Here is a 12987-nt window from a genome sequence, read left to right as displayed (position 1 = left end):
GTTAAGAATTAGTTATGCTCTTTGATATTTTATTGCCCAAATTTGGATGCAATTTCTGCAACTTGTATAACAAGAACTTGGAGGTGGTCTTCTCAAATCTTTAAGTGCTGTATTAAACGTGTGTGAGTTACAGTTACAGATCGACTGGATCAAAATGGCTTGCTCAAAAGAGGCTCGCCAACTTCTTCAAGGTCTATACAGTATTACAATGAACTAAAAAAGAGACAGACCACAGTGCAGTCGTCTATCTTAGAAGCTGGGTACTTCGTTTTCCATGTTGCTATAGCCGTCTCAGTCACTGTCCTAGCAGCTTCCTCTGCAGTCTTGGCTTCCCACACAATAGATGCAACTTCATTGTTGGTAAGCACATCCCATACCCCATCAGTTGCAAGAACAATGAACTGATCTTCGGAGGTCAGGCAGCGATGGGAGACATCCGGGACGGCAATGATGCCATGATCTTTGAGCACAAAGTCCCCGAAAGCTCGTGACATGGCTAGACCTGGAAGGAGTTCATGGGGCAACCACACTCTCTGGATGTGCTTTTCTTGCTCCAGTGCAAACACTCGACCATTGCATGCTCTTATTCGTTCAGATTCACCTGCATTAAAAGGGAGAATTAGTCACATAACAACTTATAAATATGTTGGAGTAAACCAGGCTAGATAGGATTAACTTCTTACTTGGTACACCAGGCTTTAGATCAGTGGTTAATTGAATGCCTTTAATTCCATTCTCAGTCATTGTTCCCAGGATGGCTCTTGAGTCACCCAGATTAGCTATATAAAGGTCCTTCCCCTGTTTGATCCATAAGAATAAGTCCCAAGAAAAATAAGAAAGAATAACAATTTTGTGTTGAGTTGTAGTATTCTTTTTTACCTGTCTTAAAGCAATAACAGCAGTGGTTCCACTACAAGAGCAGTCCAAATCCTGTTGCAGCTTAATTTCCTTGTCCATGACTCTGAAGGCATTACAAAGTGCATCTTCCCACTTCTTAAAATTCTTGCTTGGTTTTGATTCTGTATCAGTTTTGTCGTCGTAATTCTTCTCACCATCTGATTTTGTTACTAGAGTGAATTGTTCGAGAGCTTGCATTTGGCTTTGTAGTAGTGCTGGTAGGTGATTCTTCACCATCTCACTCACTATGTGACCATTCTTTCCATGCCCGTCAAAAACTCCACAGAGAGATGCATCTCCGACTCCATAGCCCTATTGAAATGATAAGAACAAATGTGTTAGGTATAATCAACATGCTATATAGGACAGGACATGAAGATTATAAATAAAACAAGAGAAAGATATCATGCTTTGGTGAACCACCACAAAAATATACCTGGTAAAGAATGGCACTGTCTTGGTTTAGTCCTTTGCTTCCTGCCTTGGAATAAAGAGAACCAAAGCTCTGAACCCCAGAGAGATCGATGTTCTTTCCAAAGAACATTGCATTTTCATTGCCATCTTGAATCTTTCGAGCTGAAGCAGAGCAGGATATGCAGATTCCCATTGACCCTAGAAATGAGGTTCTCTTATTTCTTCAAGCTACTCTTCTATATTAAACCGAATATCATTCAAGTCGCCTCTTTCACCATATATATAAAGGACCAGAATATGGAGGAGCGTGTTTGCAAAACAATGATTTTACTATATTATAATTATTGGAGCATATTCAAAGCGCCTCATCAGAGAGCTGAAAGGAGATTCAAGAATAACTACCAACTATATCTTATTGGTTGCTTGTTCATACACCGTTTGGATTAGACTTTTGGATAACCTATCGTCCTATCACGGTGGGTTATAGGGTTTTACTTTGCTTTTACATGGTCCTTCTCAGATGAGTCATGCTTGACTCACAAGGCACAGACGCAATGCTAGGTAAGGAGGAGGAGATCACAGAAGCAAAGTTTTTAACCATCTTTTGTGCACCATCAACAGTAAAAAAGATAGAATGAAGATTTCACTCAGGCCAACTTGATACTTTAGAGATGAACCTAAAGTAGTAAAAAGTTGATAAAAGGAAGATCAAGAGTTCAAGACAGTTTCATTTTTGATGAAGATCAAGACAGTTGGGGGTCAAACATTACAAAGAAGACAATAAGCAAAATAATTTAGTATGAAGTTGTATAGAGTTGGAATCATGATTTATACTTTATAATTGTTCAAGATGCACAAGTGGAAAAGGACCCACGTAATACCTCATGCCGGCAGAGTTCTTTAAGGTTTCTTCAGCTGAAGAGTTTATTATCAGTATGAAACTAATCATAGACACATAATTCCACCAAAAGAAAATTCTAGAGATAATAAAAAGAAATAGGGTGATTGTGATCATCCATTTTCTAGTTGACTTCTACTTAATTCATGCATGGCTGATGATGGATTTGGGTTCCTATTCCAAATTCTGGGGATTCTGCAGTTCATTTAGCAAAACCAGTATTTTGACTTCCACCCCTCTTCTATTTTTTCTTTTGCTGTGCATATCCAATTTGTTGACTCCAGAGGCTTGGGAGGTGGCGAATGGTAATCCCCTGACTAGTTTTATAAGGGAAAAAACTTTAGCCACGCTCCAAAGGGCAGGAACTTCTAAACTTATCACTACGCAAATGAAACCATTATCTAATCTGAATTGTAATCGGAAACATTTATCTAATCTGTATACTGTCATCAAGTGTCTTCCATTTCTCTGTTGCATTCTAGTAGCAATTCCAAAATGATAAGGCTTACAATTAGGCCAAATGTCACAAGGTGAGAGTAGCTGCATATCAAGAATTTGGCAGCTATATGAGGTCCAGCTGCCTATCCTCAAATTCCAGACTGGAAAAAGAAAAAAAAACAGTTCTCAAGAATTAGTTCCTACACTTATTTTTTGTATCCACTTGCATGGCTCATATTAGGTTGTTTATATGAGAAATCTCATAAACTTAGTTAATATAGTAGAATTGTCATACCTGAACTTGTTTAAAATTGTAATTCTACAACTTATGACAGAAATATAAGAATATAGACTCATAAGAAAAATTCATTACAAACTGTCAGATACATACAAGATGTTCAAAAATGTTTCAGTGCAACTACACACATTAAGACTTATGACTTGGGAAGCTACAAGACCTCAGAAACCTGATTGCTGATGTTCTTATTGGCTGGATACAGTTATACTATCATCGCCGGGAGCCAAGTCTGATGGTAACCTTTTTGCGAGAGACTTGGGAATGTCCAGGTAATCTTGCGAGCAACGCTGCTGAGGTTGTGACAGCAGGATACAGAGGAGACGGAAAAGAGTTCGTGATAACCCCTGACCGCTCTCCAAGATGTAGCCCTCAAATTCAGTAACATGTTCAAGGGCTTCCACAAGTTTATCATACACCAGCTGGGGGCAGTTTTCAGGTCCAGGCTTGTCATGAAGGTAAACCACATCCATAGTGAAGATTTTCTGATTAACAGGCCACTGATGATGTGGTTGAATCGATGATCGGCAGTAGATAAGAATCTGACGGCAAGCAAGTCAGGTTTCAAACGTTGTCCAATCACAAAAGAAACTTGAATATATGGAAACAACAAGATAATATTTCTCATATGGTAGTTTTCCAAATTTGCATTATGGTATAGGTCTATGAAAACATGTAAAACATAATACTCAACTACTCACCACCCTCAATATTCTTTTCTGCTCGCGAGATTTCCTTGCTTCATGAGCTGCTATTCGAAATAGACTCGTTAGATCTGCATTCCCAGATGATGAAGTAGCATACAGCGTTCGAAATGCAGCCTTAGCAGACTCAACATCACTGCTAAACTCTTTACGAATCTACACAGAGGATAACAGTATCATACCAATCTATACAGCTAAACCAAAGTATCAAAAATCAGACAAAAGAGAAAATCAAGTGATAACAACAGCACATCGTTCACAATGCTTTCATATTCATACTTGGCAGACTGATTAACAGTGCTGTCCATCAGAAACACTATATTACAACACACTATAGATTAGTAGAGCAGCACCAAACAAAATACGCCTAAGAAAAAAGAGAAAAACATTTCATAGTCACAACAGCCGATTATTAATTTCGAATTCATTATGCTTCCATCCAATGAAGTAATTGCATCACACGAAACTCAACACAATGCTAGGCTGATCCAATATCGAATATCCTATCCTATAGTCTAGTATCTAATCAAATCAAGGTCCCAAACTTCTTCAACATTAACTAAAACCCTTCAGTTTTTCACCAACTGTTCCACTGCTTAACAAAAGGAACAACCTTTCACACTTTGTAATCAAAACTTCACACATTTCCTCAGCCAACTCGCAAATCACAACTAAAAATTGAATCTTGAGTGAGAAAACAGAAGCCCAAAAGTAACAAGAGACTGAGAAACAGACCCAAGAAGCAGACTTGCCGAGAACGGAGAAGGCGAAGCGGTGTTCAGGATTGATGGTGAGCTTGGCGTGGATGAAGATAAGAATGGCTTGCTTGATAGCGTCCAATCGGGTCAAAGCTCGGCCATTTGGGCCGGGTTTCATCTCCGACATACACTCCGGGTCGACATCCACGCAGAACAGTATGTCCTCGTTGGCTATCCTCTCCGGCCTTAGCGTGTACCTCGCCCCACCCGATCCCTCCCTCTCACCTCCCTCCATCTCTCTCACTCTACAAAGCTCCCACCTTTGTTACAGAACTAAAAGCTTTCAGTAGTTTCATAAAACGGTGCGTTTTGATAAACGGGGCAGTTTGGTCTTTTGGGGGGGGTGGTAGTAGATAGGCCTCATCATTTAGCCCGCGGACCCGAAAAGCCCGCGGAGGCCCGTAAGCCCGACGGGCTTTTACCCGGCCCGGCCCGCGAGAAAGCCCGCCAAAGCCCGCTTCCGTGGGTAGAGGGCCGGGCTTAAATTAGAGGTGTGAAACCCGGCCCGGCCCGTGGGCCCGGCCCGCCAAAAGCCCGCAAGGCCCGTGAGGCCCAGCCCGCCAAAAGCCCGCAAGGCCCGGCCCGTGAAAGCCCGCCAAATAATAAAATATTATACATACATATTTTATTAGGTTTAGAATAAAACTATTGCATTATGAAGCGACTATATGAATAAAACTTCTCGGAATCGATCGACACCATCCGATGTGATCAATATATATATTTAATGATCATTTTAAAATTTCATGCAATTCGGACCTCGTTTAACCGTCGGAATTTCCGGTAAACCAAAAACAACACTAATATGCCCTAAGGGGGACCAATTACCAAGATGCGAATGTGGAAATTTGTTTACATATTTGAAATCACCTAATTTTTGTTACCTATCGTGCACGGTCAAACTGAAGAAATCTATTTGGCAAAGCCCCGGTCAATGAGGTTTAAATATGTCAAAACGCCTCTTTTTTAGTTGACCGTTAGTACGAACGGTCAAACCATGTCCAAAACGGACGAAATTTTTACGGTTTCCCTAAATATATATACCGATCACATCTACTGGTGTCGATCGACCATATTTTGAATTTGAGTTGTCGATCCCCGAAGTGTCCACTAATGTATTATAACATTATATTAGGTTTATAATAAAACTATCACATTATGAAGCGACTATATGAAGGAAACTTCTCGGAATCGATCGACACCATCCGATGTGATCAATATATATATTTAATGATCATTTTAAAATTTCATGCAATTCGGACCTCGTTTAACCGTCGGAATTTCCGGTAAACCAAAACAACACTAATATGCCCTAAGGGGGGACCAATTACCAAGATGCGAATGTGGAAATTTGTTTACATATTTAAAATCACCTAATTTTTGTTACCTATCATGCGCGGTCGAACTGAAGAAATCTAGTTGGCAAAGTCCCGGTCAATGAGGTTTAAATATGTCAAAACGCCTCTTTTTTAGTTGACCGTTAGTACGAACGGTCAAACCATGTCCAAAACGGACGAAATTTTTACGGTTTCCCTAAATATATATACCGATCACATCTACTGGTGTCGATCGACCATATTTTGAATTTGAGTTGTCGATTCCCGAAGTGTCCACTAATGTATTATAACCTTATATTAGGTTTATAATAAAACTATCACATTATGAAGCGACTATATGAAGGAAACTTCTCGGAATCGATCGACACCATCCGATGTGATCAATATATATATTTAATGATCATTTTAAAATTTCATGCAATTCGGACCTCGTTTAACCGTCCGAATTTCCGGTAAACCAAAACAACACTAATATGCCCTAAGGGGGGACCAATTACCAAGATGCGAATGTGGAAATTTGTTTACATATTTAAAATCACCTAATTTTTGTTACCTATCGTGCGCGGTCGAACTGAAGAAATATAGTTGGCAAAGTCCCGGTCAATGAGGTTTAAATATGTCAAAACGCCTCTTTTTTAGTTGACCGTTTGTACGAACGGTCAAACCATGTTCAAAACGGACGAAATTTTTACGGGTTCCCTAAATATATATACTGATAACATCTACTGGTGTCGATCGACCATATTTTGAATTTGAGTTGTCGATCGCCGAAGTGTCCACTAATGTATTATAACCTTATATTAGGTTTATAATAAAACTATCACATTATGAAGCGACTATATGAATAAAACTTCTCGGAATCGATCGACACCATCCGATGTGATCAATATATATATTTAATGATCATTTTAAAATTTCATGCAATTCGGACCTCGTTTAACCGTCGGAATTTCCGGTAAACCAAAAACAACACTAATATGCCCTAAGGGGGGACCAATTACCAAGATGCGAATGTGGAAATTTGTTTACATATTTAAAATCACCTAATTTTTGTTACCTATCGTGCGCGGTCAAACTGAAGAAATCTAGTTGGCAAAGTCCCGGTCAATGAGGTTTAAATATGTCAAAACGCCTCTTTTTTAGTTGACCGTTTGTACGAACGGTCAAACCATGTTCAAAACGGACGAAATTTTTACGGGTTCCCTAAATATATATACTGATAACATCTACTGGTGTCGATCGACCATATTTTGAATTTGAGTTGTCGATCGCCGAAGTGTCCACTAATGTATTATAACCTTATATTAGGTTTATAATAAAACTATCACATTATGAAGCGACTATATGAATAAAACTTATCGGAATTGATCGACACCATCCGATGTGATCAATATATATATTTAATGATCATTTTAAAATTTCATGCAATTCGGACCTCGTTTAACCGTCGGAATTTCCGGTAAACCAAAAACAACACTAATATGCCCTAAGGGGGGACCAATTACCAAGATGCGAATGTGGAAATTTGTTTACATATTTAAAATCATCTAATTTTTGTTACCTATCGTGCGCGGTCGAATTGAAAAAATCTATTTGGTAAAGCCCCGGTCAATGAGATTTTATTATGTGAAAACGCCACTTTTTGTTGTTAACCGAAAATTCCGACGGTTAAACGAGGTCCGAATTGGATGAAATTTTTACACGGTTCCTAAATATATATATCGATCACATCTATTGGTGTCGATCGACAATATTTCGAAACTAGAATTTATTTGTGACTTTTATTTTAGAATGTTTTCTAACAATTCTTTTATTATTTCAAACCTTTAAATTAGAGTATTATATTGTTTTTCTAATACAAGCCCGTAAGGCCCAGCCCGTAAAAGCCCGCAAGGCCCGGCCCGCAAAAGCCCGCAAGGCCCGCCTTAGGTGGGTGGGCTTGGATTTTCGTATTTTTAAAAATACCCGGTCCGGCCCGGCCCGCCACTTATTTAAATTTATTAAGGCCCGGCCCGGCCCGGTCCGGACCCGTCACTCATGGGCCGGGCCGGGCCGAGCCCGGCCCGTTGACGAGCCCTAGTAGTAGAGAGTGTAAAGGGGCTCCCTAAATTCTGGTGGCTTCCATTGATCTTGTGCTTTGGAAATTAGACTGGGAAAAAAGGTGATGGCTTGCTTGCATGATCATAGCTGCGAAGAACATGATTGCTCATCTGATTGGTCTCTCTACAAGCATATTGACCTCCCCAAGGTTTTTCAATTTTTTTTTCTGCTTGGCTGAGTTTGGTTTTGTTCTTGCTGTGTTTGTTATTAAGCTACTGGTAGTTTGTTTCGTTTGTTTACTTAGAGTACAGTTTGACTTTTGATGTTGTTGGGTTTTTCTGAGAGTGCCCAGATGAAACTGAGTGATCCACTTAAACCCTTCAGTTCAGATGTTTATTTTCACACGCATTTTGTCGCTGAGTGTTGGTGGATTGTGGTATTGGAACTTTGGTTGTCGTTTTGGTATATGAGGTGGAACTGGTTATTTTTGATGTGGGGTGATTGATTCTATTGCTATGCTTGAACGGAATGTATAGGCCTATATTGTATAATCTACTTGATTCTACCTCCATTGAAATATCTTGTGATCCATATATCTTTGTTATTTAGAGAATGCTATTTTGTGTTTGTAGGTTTCTGCTTTAAATGAGGCAGTTGCAGGGAGTGTTAAGTCTGTGTTCAAAGCCTGGGAGGAGCGGCTGAATTCATCTGGGGTAATGTTCCCTTCGTTCACTTTTCTGTTTTACTTTTTTGATATGACGAGTGGTTTGTTCAACAATTTTCTTCAAGTGAAACATAGATATTTGGCAATCAACAATGCTAGTGACTGTACTGTTGAAGTTATAAGCCAAAATTTGTAAATAAATAACATTGGATGAATAATGCATCGGCGCTAGTTTAAGAGATCAGGGCAGCACATAGGGTTTATAATTGAGATTTAGTTCAAGTATATACCAAATGTTTTTATTGTAATTTATATTTTAGCTGTGAAGCATATGAAACCTTATTTCATCTTCTTCTCTTCAACAGGGACATCTGGAGAGCAATGAGGGTGATCCTGAATTACTTATTTTCATTCCGTAAGTGGCAATAGCACGAGTTGTCCATAATATTCTCATAAACAAGGAACGTAAAATGGCACATGCAGAGTCCATTCTTAAAGACTTGTAGAATCATTGCCTTAGTTTCTCCAATCCCCCATCTTTCATTCAGTTTTCAATGGGAATTATGTTACAATTCAGTAGATTTTTATGGTCTGTTCAACTGTAGTAGTATCTTGGGTCTCACCTATAACGTTACTTTTAATTTGTGCATTAATAGTGATTGCTTTGTCTCTTATCCTATTCTCTATGAACATAGTTGAGTTTACGTATGAAGCAGATTGATCTGCATTGCTTGTTTTTGGTAATATTTGATTTTTAACAGATCTGTATATACTATCTACTGTATGTTGGCATCTTCAGAGATGATTGCATCTTAGGATCTATCATTTGGAACCATTATATAAAATAAAGGTCTTCTCTTTATGCCAGTACTTTGCATTTGAACTGAGTGGGATGTTTTGTTTATGATAGGTTCACATCAGATGTGAAGATCAGGAGCATATCAATTGTGGGTGGTGCTGACGGAACAAGTCCTTCCAAGATGAGGGCGTAAGTTTAACCTTTCAGATCTTCTTTGGGATTCATATACTGTGTAATTGACATTGAGCCATTAAGGCAAGAAGCTTTTGGGGAAATGAGGAGAATGATTTATTCAAATAAACTCAGGGGCGTCCAATTATGTAGTACCTGTCATTGCATTGACCAATCATGATTAGGGGTCTCCTTCTATAAGCATTTATAAGTTTCTTTCTTTTTCATCATAAACTAGTCTCTGATAACAAGACTTCCTTTTTCTCTTGGTCATTCCCACTTCATTTACACTTCGAAAATGTAATAACAAGACTTCTTTGCTTACTGTAGGTTCATTAACCGAGAAGGCATCGACTTTTCAGATGCTCAAGGAATGCAAGCCATTCAGGTACTGCTTTCATATCAAGTCTGTCAGAGAGTTAGTTGATGAATTCAAAATTTACTTTTCTAAACATGTGCTTTTGTTGAATCAAGGAGTGGGATTTGGTGGAAAATTTCCAAGGAGTGCTGGAGTACCAGACAAGGTACTTATTCCTTACCCTCCACACCACTTCATATATGTTGCATACTGTTCGAGAAGATGAAATCTTTATAAGTGGTATTTTATTTATATGAATCGACAGAGCTTAAGTCTTATATTTAGAAGTAGTTGTATCTGCTATCATTTTTTTCTAATTTTATTTATTCACCACACAATCAGATACTCCAAATTTCAAAACGTGGGCAGTATCACACTGCACTTCCCTGATAGTTTTGGCGGCGATATAACCAAGATTGAGTATATTGGCTTTAAAGGCGAAGCTACACAGGTAATTTTGAACATTTATAGTAGATTTTGCTGCTTTAATTCCGCAAATAACTGATGACTGTTAATATGATGAACAGTTGAAGAGGGATGTTGTTGCTACCATTGTATATGAACTGAGGCCAAATCCGTCTGATCACAAGTAAGCTTTCTTTATCCTTGTAGAATAATAAAACAGCCCACTGTGGCAGTGTTAAAATGAACTGATGTAATGTATGTCTGCTGATAAGCGATATTGTGGTTGTTTGTAGGACAAAGGCTGAAGGTGGGGGGCTTTCACATGTGGAATGAGACAGCAGTGCTTGCTGTACTAGAGCTGGAGTTGGAAAAAGAATAGATATCATGCTTAATGTAACCTTCAGCGCTTCTTTAAGAACTAATTTACTCTTGTATAGTGATAGAGAAGCACCAGAAAATACTTCAGGCAGTGCTGCAATCCTTTTACGGGACAGCATTCCATACTCTATTTTGATGTTTAGACAATATGGAAGATGTTTCGCCTTGCATGTACTTCAGACAATATGGAAGATGTTGGTTTTGTTGATAAATATCGAAGGCAAATGACAAATACTTAACAAATGCAGTAATAATGAATTTTACTTTTATCTGAGGCCTACATCAATTGCTCATGAGAGTGAAAAGTTGAAAATTGAAGCGAATGAGAGTAAAGTTCAATACTCCCGACAAAAGTTTAAACTCCCGACTCTACTCACTCTAGTGCTCTACTCTGGAAGTTAATCCAGCTAGTTAAACAGACTCAACCCGAATTCTGCAGACACATCAACTAGGGTTTAAGCCTCCGCAGTCTACTGCCAATCCAAAAGGTTAAGTCTTTCAATCGCCAGTTCTCTTTGCTCTCCGTATATCTTTCAATTTGCAGTTTTTGTTCCTTTGAGTTCGTTTGGAAATGGTTTACAAGTGCTGAAGCTCCCAAAGTGTGTTGGGGCCTTATTGCTTTGGATAAATTCTTCCTTCACCTTACTAAAACTCCTAAAGGAAATGGGTGTTGTAATTCAATTTGGTTTTTGTGTTCTTCTGCATCTTTCATATTACGATTCACTTAGTTTAGTTTAATATTTGTATCAAGCTTCATTATGCATAACCAGTTCTTGAGTCTTATTGTTTGAGCTTTGCATTCCATTTTTCATTTTCAAATTTGCTGTTGTGGATTGTTAGTGATGTAATTTGAATGGTGCAGATTTTGAATCCCCATAAGATGGGCAAGAAGAGTAAATCAAAGTCTCCTAAAGAGGTTAAAGAAAATAGTGTTGTACGGAAGCCGGTTGTGGAAGAAGAGAAGCCTACATCTTCTGCAAAAAAGGCTACTTCTGCAAAGAAGCCTGCTTCTGTGATTGATGAGATATTCGCCGGACAGAAGAGGAAGAAAGCCGAAGGCGAAAAGGCCAAAAAGAAAGATGAAGAGGCGAGTGAAAAATCAAACAAGCCTAAGAGAAAGAAGAAAAGAGATTTAGGATTTAAAGATGGTGCATTTGTGGATGATGCTTCTGGACCAAAAAAGAGAACAAACGAGGGCCTTGCTATCTACACAGAAGAAGAGTTGGGTATTAACAAAGCCGATGCTGGAAGCACTCCTCTTTGTCCATTTGATTGCGATTGTTGCTTCTGAGGCTCCTTACAACTCACTGAAGATTATGCTTAAAGATTTTGTTGTTCCGATGATTCCAGGATAGCTGAGTGTGGAGGTTTGGTTTTCATGTTCTCTAGAACCTGACTACAGGGCTCATGGTTATTTGAGTCAGTGTATCTTATGAAAGAAATTCCTTTTGGTTTCTCACTATTCTCATTCGCCTGCAGCTGACTTGGTATGATGTGATTATATGCTATAGTCAGTCTTGTGAGCAAATCTGGTCAATTCTTGTTCAGTTGTTCATGTTAACATTAGCTGTGTAATGGGAAATATATGGGGTATGATGCTATGATGATGGATGTTCAATTCCCATAAGCAAATACAAAACTGCATATCCCTGAGCCTTCCTTTAGTTTGATATTGTCATACAATTTGATATGCACCCTCACGTACAGCTCAATTTCATGTTCTGGAACTGGCAGACCGCATTATCAAGACAAACTCGATCAAGTATTCAAATCAATCTAAGAGAAACAAAGATTGAAGCTCAAATTGTCCAATCGATTTTGCATGTCAATACTTTTTAACCAGATTCGTTGTTTGCATAGAGTTCTTATGTCAAAATCAGTCTGGAACGGTAGAGAATGCTCTCAAGTTCAGTCCGGAAGAGAATGTTCTTCAAGTCTTCACCACATATGCAGTCTGTCAAGTTAAAGTCCAATAAATTCACAACCATGTCCCTGAAATTACAGAAGCTGAACTTAAACTCAACCTTCCAATGCAAACTTTGTCCTTCAAATTGCAACAGTTCCGAAACAACCACAATTTCATTAAACATTTTGAAATAGGGGTGGTGGCGTAGTAAAATGTAGCCAAATATTGTAGCATGAAACCATATGTCATTTCAAGCTATCTTCTATTAGCAAATCAATATTGGCTCCAAGCGGCAGTCAAGGCACCACTGAAATGGCTCCTGCTGTTGACTCGTATGTATAGAGCCATAAAACATTTCCAGTCTCATCAATCACAATATTCAATTCAGGGTTTCTTCCAAGATCATGATCCAGTCAATTTTACAAATAAGCATCACATATTTAAAGTTATCAACATTCTCTTTAAATTCAAAAGCATTTAACCCAATTCCAATGTACACACAAGTAAACAAACATAACAGAGATT

The 12987-nt window shown here is 38.6% G+C and overlaps 4 protein-coding genes across 4 annotated transcripts; 2 read left to right on the top strand and 2 right to left on the bottom strand.

Annotated features, from left to right (window-relative positions):
• Positions 1-89: 89 nt before the first annotated feature.
• Positions 90-1544, bottom strand: LOC126782341 (probable protein phosphatase 2C 72). The gene is made up of 4 exons (XM_050507565.1): positions 1334-1544; positions 880-1209; positions 684-798; positions 90-601 (listed from the first exon to the last, which is right to left on the bottom strand). The coding sequence occupies exons 1-4, from the start codon at positions 1502-1504 to the stop codon at positions 204-206; spliced, it is 1014 nt and encodes a 337-aa protein (XP_050363522.1). The 5' UTR covers positions 1505-1544; the 3' UTR covers positions 90-203.
• Positions 1545-2995: 1451 nt separating this feature from the next.
• On the bottom strand, positions 2996-4668 carry LOC126783537 (uncharacterized). Its single transcript, XM_050509019.1, has 3 exons — positions 4382-4668; positions 3644-3802; positions 2996-3484 (listed from the first exon to the last, which is right to left on the bottom strand). The coding sequence occupies exons 1-3, from the start codon at positions 4637-4639 to the stop codon at positions 3131-3133; spliced, it is 771 nt and encodes a 256-aa protein (XP_050364976.1). The 5' UTR covers positions 4640-4668; the 3' UTR covers positions 2996-3130.
• Positions 4669-7826: 3158 nt separating this feature from the next.
• LOC126783369 (uncharacterized) lies at positions 7827-10740 on the top strand. Its single transcript, XM_050508827.1, has 9 exons — positions 7827-7989; positions 8414-8494; positions 8811-8860; positions 9356-9433; positions 9746-9803; positions 9890-9939; positions 10116-10224; positions 10301-10362; positions 10472-10740. Exons 1-9 carry the CDS (start codon positions 7906-7908, stop codon positions 10509-10511), a joined length of 612 nt encoding a protein of 203 aa, XP_050364784.1. The 5' UTR covers positions 7827-7905; the 3' UTR covers positions 10512-10740.
• Positions 10741-10953: 213 nt separating this feature from the next.
• Positions 10954-11912, top strand: LOC126784686 (uncharacterized protein C6G9.01c). Its single transcript, XM_050510168.1, has 2 exons — positions 10954-11044; positions 11419-11912. Exon 2 carries the CDS (start codon positions 11437-11439, stop codon positions 11845-11847), a length of 411 nt encoding a protein of 136 aa, XP_050366125.1. The 5' UTR covers positions 10954-11044; positions 11419-11436; the 3' UTR covers positions 11848-11912.
• The last annotated feature ends 1075 nt before the right edge of the window (positions 11913-12987 follow it).

Source organism: Argentina anserina, chromosome 2 (assembly GCF_933775445.1).
Source record: "Argentina anserina chromosome 2, drPotAnse1.1, whole genome shotgun sequence".
Lineage (NCBI taxonomy): Eukaryota > Viridiplantae > Streptophyta > Magnoliopsida > Rosales > Rosaceae > Argentina > Argentina anserina.
Note: the sequence above shows the minus strand (reverse complement) of the source record. Positions and strands in the feature narration are given on the sequence as shown.

Excerpts from the sequence above, each read along its gene's own strand:
- LOC126782341 (XM_050507565.1), bottom strand. The coding sequence starts at position 1,504 with ATGGGAATCTGCATATCCTGCTCTGCTTCAGCTCGAAAGATTCAAGAT. Across the intron at positions 1,210-1,333 it reads ACAGTGCCATTCTTTACCAG|GGCTATGGAGTCGGAGATGC; the intron begins GTATATTTTTGT and ends TCATTTCAATAG. Across the intron at positions 602-683 it reads TCTAAAGCCTGGTGTACCAA|GTGAATCTGAACGAATAAGA; the intron begins GTAAGAAGTTAA and ends CTTTTAATGCAG.
- LOC126784686 (XM_050510168.1), top strand. The coding sequence starts at position 11,437 with ATGGGCAAGAAGAGTAAATCAAAGTCTCCTAAAGAGGTTAAAGAAAAT.
- LOC126783537 (XM_050509019.1), bottom strand. The coding sequence starts at position 4,639 with ATGGAGGGAGGTGAGAGGGAGGGATCGGGTGGGGCGAGGTACACGCTA. Across the intron at positions 3,803-4,381 it reads TCGGCAAGTCTGCTTCTTGG|ATTCGTAAAGAGTTTAGCAG; the intron begins GTCTGTTTCTCA and ends TCCTCTGTGTAG. Across the intron at positions 3,485-3,643 it reads AGAAAAGAATATTGAGGGTG|ATTCTTATCTACTGCCGATC; the intron begins GTGAGTAGTTGA and ends GCTTGCCGTCAG.
- LOC126783369 (XM_050508827.1), top strand. The coding sequence starts at position 7,906 with ATGGCTTGCTTGCATGATCATAGCTGCGAAGAACATGATTGCTCATCT. Across the intron at positions 8,861-9,355 it reads GAATTACTTATTTTCATTCC|GTTCACATCAGATGTGAAGA; the intron begins GTAAGTGGCAAT and ends TGTTTATGATAG. Across the intron at positions 9,804-9,889 it reads AAGGAATGCAAGCCATTCAG|GAGTGGGATTTGGTGGAAAA; the intron begins GTACTGCTTTCA and ends TGTTGAATCAAG.